The sequence below is a fragment of the Phaethon lepturus genome, unplaced genomic scaffold, assembly GCF_000687285.1.
Source record: "Phaethon lepturus isolate BGI_N335 unplaced genomic scaffold, ASM68728v1 scaffold5920, whole genome shotgun sequence".
Classification (NCBI taxonomy): Eukaryota; Metazoa; Chordata; class Aves; order Phaethontiformes; family Phaethontidae; genus Phaethon; species Phaethon lepturus.
In genome coordinates, this window is record NW_010512474.1 from 7,985 (window position 1) to 11,563 (window position 3,579).

At 36.9% G+C, this 3,579-nt stretch overlaps 1 protein-coding gene across 1 annotated transcript in view; it reads right to left on the reverse strand.

Annotated features, from left to right (window-relative positions):
* Positions 1 to 3,579, reverse strand: part of RXFP1 (relaxin/insulin-like family peptide receptor 1) — a 17,832-nt gene that overhangs the window by 5,078 nt on the left and 9,175 nt on the right. Inside the window, exons 10-11 of the mRNA XM_010287131.1 lie at positions 3,131 to 3,202; positions 1,803 to 1,874 (exon numbers count right to left, since the gene is read on the reverse strand). Of these exons, the coding sequence (XP_010285433.1) occupies positions 1,803 to 1,874; positions 3,131 to 3,202 (144 nt within the window). The remainder of the gene's footprint in view (positions 1 to 1,802; positions 1,875 to 3,130; positions 3,203 to 3,579) is intronic.

Genomic DNA, 3,579 nt, shown 5'->3' on the forward strand with positions numbered 1-3,579 from the left:
GGTTCTACTGATGTTCTTTCGTCATCTCTGGGAAAATAATAGCTTGTTCCAATAGTAATATTTTATATATCTCTTCCATTTTTCATCCTAGGGAGTGCTTTACTAGACAAACAAACCACTGCAGAAAATCAGTCGTCTTTGTGTCAAGGGCATCAGGAAGCTGGGACACAGAACGTGGCATGTAAGGGAAAATGCTGGCTTTCTTGTGACACGTGGATGGGATTTCTTTTTTTTTTTTTAATATATTAAAATATTTAATAAATTAGTTATATATGCAGTGCTAGATCAGTAAAGCGTAACTGTGTATGTTGTTCTTTTAGAACTTCAGTTTCTTCATTCTTCTAGTCCATCCCAGCCACTGGTTGGATGTGCAACATGTCTTCTAAATTATAACCGGTCTTCGGTTCTTCTTGTGGGGAGCCTTACTGAATTCTCTGCTCAATGCTTTGAGCACAGTATTCCCATGAGTTCTGAGCACATTTAGGCAAGTGGTGAGGGCAGTTTTAGGAGACCGGAATAAAACTCCAAATATGGAAACTTCTTAGTTTAATTTAAGCACTGCAACAACTCCTGGGGTGTGCTCTCCTCAGCTATTCTTACCATTTTAAGCTAGGAAAAAGGTAACCAGTGGTCTACAAACTGACTGCTGAAACATACAGTTTCCTGTAGATCTATCTCAAGATTTAACAACTTTCTCAGCTTAAAATATGGAAGGTCATGGTTAGTCAATTGCATGAGATCTTTCGTGTTAAATAATAGATAAATATATGTTGTAGCCTGACTGTTAGGGAGGTAATTAATTATTCCTTTTTGTGCACAGCTGCTTATTTTCCTGAAACTTGTACAGATTTAGTATCTCCAGGTTGTTAGCCATTTACCGAATTTAGCTGACTTTGGCCACTGGATTCCGAATCACGGTGAGCAAGCGGGACTGATCAACAAAAGCATCTGCACTGCTGGCTGCAGCTCAGAGGTCAAATTCATAAACTCCTATTACTCTCTTATCCAAGGAGACATCTCTTTTTGGATCTCCATAACCATTTTGAAATGAAGACGGGCAAGAACCAATGCTGTGCTTTAGCACGTTGGTTACTGCAGATGTCCAGTGGCCTGCGAAGATGTACTTAAATCTACTGCAGGATAGTTTCAGCTTTGCAAGATTGTCACTGCACTGTCACACAATTTTAGGAAGAGCTCTGCTGTCAGAATTCAAGTTAGAGCTGCTGTGTTAATGCACCCCCAAAACCTCCTCCTAAACTCTTCAGAAAGATTTGTAAAAGTCCCAACCCCTCTAAATGTGGCAGCTGAATCATACTTGGTTCATGTTGTTCTTTTAATGCTCTCAGTAGCAGATTCTGTAAGAACAGAAATATGTCCCCAAACTTGTACATATACCAAATTCTTCTTCTGTCTTTACATATTCTAGAGGTACCTGCCCATGACGTTAATAGCCCCAACTGAAGCTTGCATGACCCTTTAAGTCCTGTGAACAAATTGTGCAAGGTCACACTAGGGTTGCATTGATCTTCTTTTGTAAGAAAAGACAATGTCCTTCGCTAAGCTGAATTTATGATCTCTTTTTGTGGCAAAATTTCCATTTTTAAACTGATACTTTCAGGAAGGGAAATTTGAGTATTACTAGTAATTATTTTCCAAGCTCAAATTATTGAGGAACATTGACATAACTATAAACTATTTCAAAGGCAATTTCTTATCAAACATATTCTGGATCATGTCCTTCTGAAGGAGATGTGCATAATTGCAAAGAAAATACAGCTAAAACACAAAAACCTGATACTTACAGGGATTTGAGTTTAATTAGAAAATCAAATTGGTCTATTTGTATTTTCTTGATGGGGTTATGAGAAAGGTTCCTGTAAATGCAACATAGACATAAGTAACGTTGTACATCTTCCTTACAGCTTGTTCCAAAGATAAAGTCAAACTACATAACCCATTTGCTTTTCCGGTCCTGTAGGAAGGACTTGTACAATCGGCATTGCAACTACAAATGGTAACATTCATTTAGGGTTATTCAGCTTGCTTAAACCAGTGAGAAGAGCAGTCAGATGCTTCACAGGCACGCTATTGCCACGCACGCGCACTCGCGCAGTTGCTTCCCCCAACCTGATGCTTAAAGGTTTTAACTAGAGAAATACTTAGTTATTAAACTTTCTGGACTTATCTTCAGATGAAAGGACTTAGCTGAACTGCATGCATTTAGAAATAAATTACAATTTATTTTGAGAGTTGCTAAAGTCTCTTTTTTTGTAATCATCCGCGCGAGTTCAAGACAGAGGCAGTCTAATGTAAATATAGACGTTAGCCTTAGATATTACCACTGTGCAAGAGTGTTTCTAGGCACATCCCCTTTTTATTCTTTCTTTAACTTTTCCTTACGTTTTTGTTTTGCTATTGTAACCAAACTGTGCAAATTTAATAAATGCAGCTGTTCACACTTGCTTGTCCCAGTGTATTGGGACTGATCCCAAAGATGATGGAAAAGCACAAAAATAAGTTACTCCACATACTACCTTCTCTCCTCCAGAGAGGTCTTCGATTTTATGACTGGTGTGTCTTTCAGATTATACAAGAATAATTGGGACTTTCCAGCAGCGGCTTTTGAAAATTTGCTTATATTCGCATCATGGCGGTGCGGGGGGAGTTGTCTTTCAGGTTTTATAATACCTTATCCTGTTTTGGAACTCCCTTTCACAGGAAAAAAGCAGTTGTAAACAAGGCATCTGTATGATGCTTTTATGATTATGATAGATCTATTTTTAGAGCCAAATCCTGATATCACATTAAAAATTCCAAAATTATGAATTTCTCCTGATATAGCTAGCATAGCAGCTCATTTTGTATATACTAAAAAGATCTAGAAAAGGTAGGATTTTAACTTGCTGTCTTTTTGGACATGAAAATACATATATTTTACAAAACTATTTCGGCCAAAACAATAATATATATATAATTATATAAAATCACTTTGGGGATAAGTCTTTTTAGGCAGAGTTGAAATGACGTGTACACACAAAGGTGCTCTTCTCTTTCCCAGCATTCATGATTGTAAACATCGTATCAAATGAGTAATACACAGTTATACATAATAATAATCAAGAATCCTTACAGTTGTGAAAGCTCCTTTAGATCCTTAAATATATATGGAGGAAGTGATTCAATCTTGTTGCTAGCCAAATCTCTGCAGAAACAGCCACAGGTAGGATATAGTAAGTTCTTACTAGGCTCAGTAATTTTACCGAACAGTTTTGCAATTTCAAGACACACAGTTTTATTCTATTTGCCAAATAGAATATTATTTATTATACAGGTTATCAGAAACCTGGACTATAAAGAATGCTGTTAAAGCAAGGTGGGAAGCTAAATCCATCAGATTTCTTTGTCTAGTTAGTTCAGGTATGCCATTAGATGCATAATTTATTAGTATTGTATTTACATCAAGAAGAAAGCGAAATACCCTTAACTTTGGTTGTAGGAGCTTGGAAATAAATTAAATGTATTGTTTCATGGTGGGAATTTTCTCACGTGGGCTAGCCAGCACTACCTCTTTCACTTAGC